The sequence below is a fragment of the Pteropus alecto genome, unplaced genomic scaffold (genome assembly GCF_000325575.1).
Source record: "Pteropus alecto unplaced genomic scaffold, ASM32557v1 scaffold102, whole genome shotgun sequence".
NCBI lineage: Eukaryota > Metazoa > Chordata > Mammalia > Chiroptera > Pteropodidae > Pteropus > Pteropus alecto.
Window position 1 is genome coordinate 1,675,273 of NW_006432224.1, and position 1,720 is coordinate 1,676,992.

General features: G+C 58.4%; 1 protein-coding gene across 1 annotated transcript in view; it reads left to right on the plus strand.

Moving 5' to 3' along the window:
* TRPM1 (transient receptor potential cation channel subfamily M member 1) overlaps window positions 1-1,720 on the plus strand; it is a 63,704-nt gene that overhangs the window by 51,296 nt on the left and 10,688 nt on the right. Inside the window, exon 26 of the mRNA XM_015585699.1 lies at window positions 1,637-1,707. Within this exon, the coding sequence (XP_015441185.1) occupies window positions 1,637-1,707 (71 nt within the window). The remainder of the gene's footprint in view (window positions 1-1,636; window positions 1,708-1,720) is intronic.

Consider the following 1,720-nt stretch of genomic DNA (forward strand, 5'->3'; position numbering starts at 1 on the left):
CGTTCTCGTTTGCTCAGACGTTGGGGTGTCGCGTGTTCCCACCCCCCACCCCTCCCCAGACGGTGTCAAGGTAACGGCTGTAATATTGTGAGTGAAAGGGGGCGACATTTATCGCAAATGGTCCAGGCTGAGACCAAACCACGGCCAACCAAACAGCCAGGCCTGTTTTCCCAGCCCCAAAGCGGGGGCTTTTGCCACAAGGCCCTAATGGGGGCGGGCAGGGAGGGAGGGACAGCCACTGTCATCCCTGCTCTTGGGCGTTGTTACCTCTGCCAAGGCCGGTCTCCCCTAGGACTCCCCTCCCCCTGCCACTGGGTCTCATTGCCGCCCCCCACCAGCTCCCAGAGGAAGAGGCTCCCTCCTCTGTGCTCCCACGAGACCAGGAACCCCCGGAGGCAGAGGCGTCTGTCCCCCCGCAGGGTGGACGCCTTGAAATCAGGGCTGGGTCTGTCTTTCAGACACTCTGACATCCTGGGTACGGACAGAGCCAGCACCATGCAGAGGGACAAATGTGCGGTGAATGAACGCAGCAGGCGTCAATCAGTGAATGAGCAAATGAAGGCGGGTCACAGGGAGGGCGACAGGACTGCGCCTCCTGCAGGTGGCAAAGAGCCACGGGGAAAGAGCGGACGGGAGGGATAGGCCTGCGCCCCCACATTTTCTAGTCATGTAATTTTTGAGCATCTTCATCACTTACTTAAAGCAGCTCGACTTGTCACCCAGCCGGCCAGACTCAAGGGGCATCCGCACCGAGTTTTGGCCTTAAAGGTACATTCGCGATGAAACTTTGAAAGACTTCTTCGCTGTTCTAACGGCGATTCCTACGCTTTCAAGATACGCGAATTATTTCTTCACGGAGAGATGAGGTCGCGTTCCTGATCATCCAAACCGTCTGCTTTTCGGTTTGCCGCTGACGGGGGTTTAACCGTCCCCCACAGTCAGGCCTCGGCCGGGTCCTCCCGTTCCTAGACCCAGGCCTCGGGATGCGGCCACCAGGTCACCACCACACTGCGCTGTACTCTTGGGGGCTCTGTACCTGTGTAACAGGTGCGAGAGACCGGCTACTATCTGTTTCTCTTGGCCGAGGTCGCCGCCAGGGCTGGGGGCACGTGCTGGCCCCTCCGGCCCCTCCGCCCCGTTCCTGGGCTGAGTCTCAGGAGGTCTGGGGAGATGGCAGCGCCTCCTCCCTCTTCACCAGTTTGCTGAAGGCGTCTCGTTGTGTGTCTCTTTGATACGGCTTTGATTCATTTATTAACAGTTCATATTACTGAAAGCCCACTCGGGAAGGGATGAGGAACAGAGAGTTCTCGAAAACAACTCTCCTGTAGTCATTCGGGGTCGCTTTCGAGATGTCTTAACTTGTTGAATGTAGAGATAACGGGGGAAATGATGCCGGACACTGGACTGTAGCCCTAAGATACGTGCAAGAGTTTTCCAGAAAAGCAGAATTTGGTTCCACATCCTGAACGGCTGTGTATTTTGTCTCGTGTGTTAAGTGAGCCATTCTGCCGCGTGTCACAGCCCTCTTTGTGTGACGACGCCCGGGAGGGTCGGGAAACCGTCTGCCGGCGACAGCGCGGGGGGCGGGGGGCGGGCGGGCGCCATCTGACGGGCGCGCGCTTGTCCCTGGGCGCAGAGCTGTTCCTCGGGGAGGAGGAGCTGAAGAGGCTGCACGAGTTCGAGGAGCAGTGTCTGCAGGAGCATTTCCAGGACTAGGAGG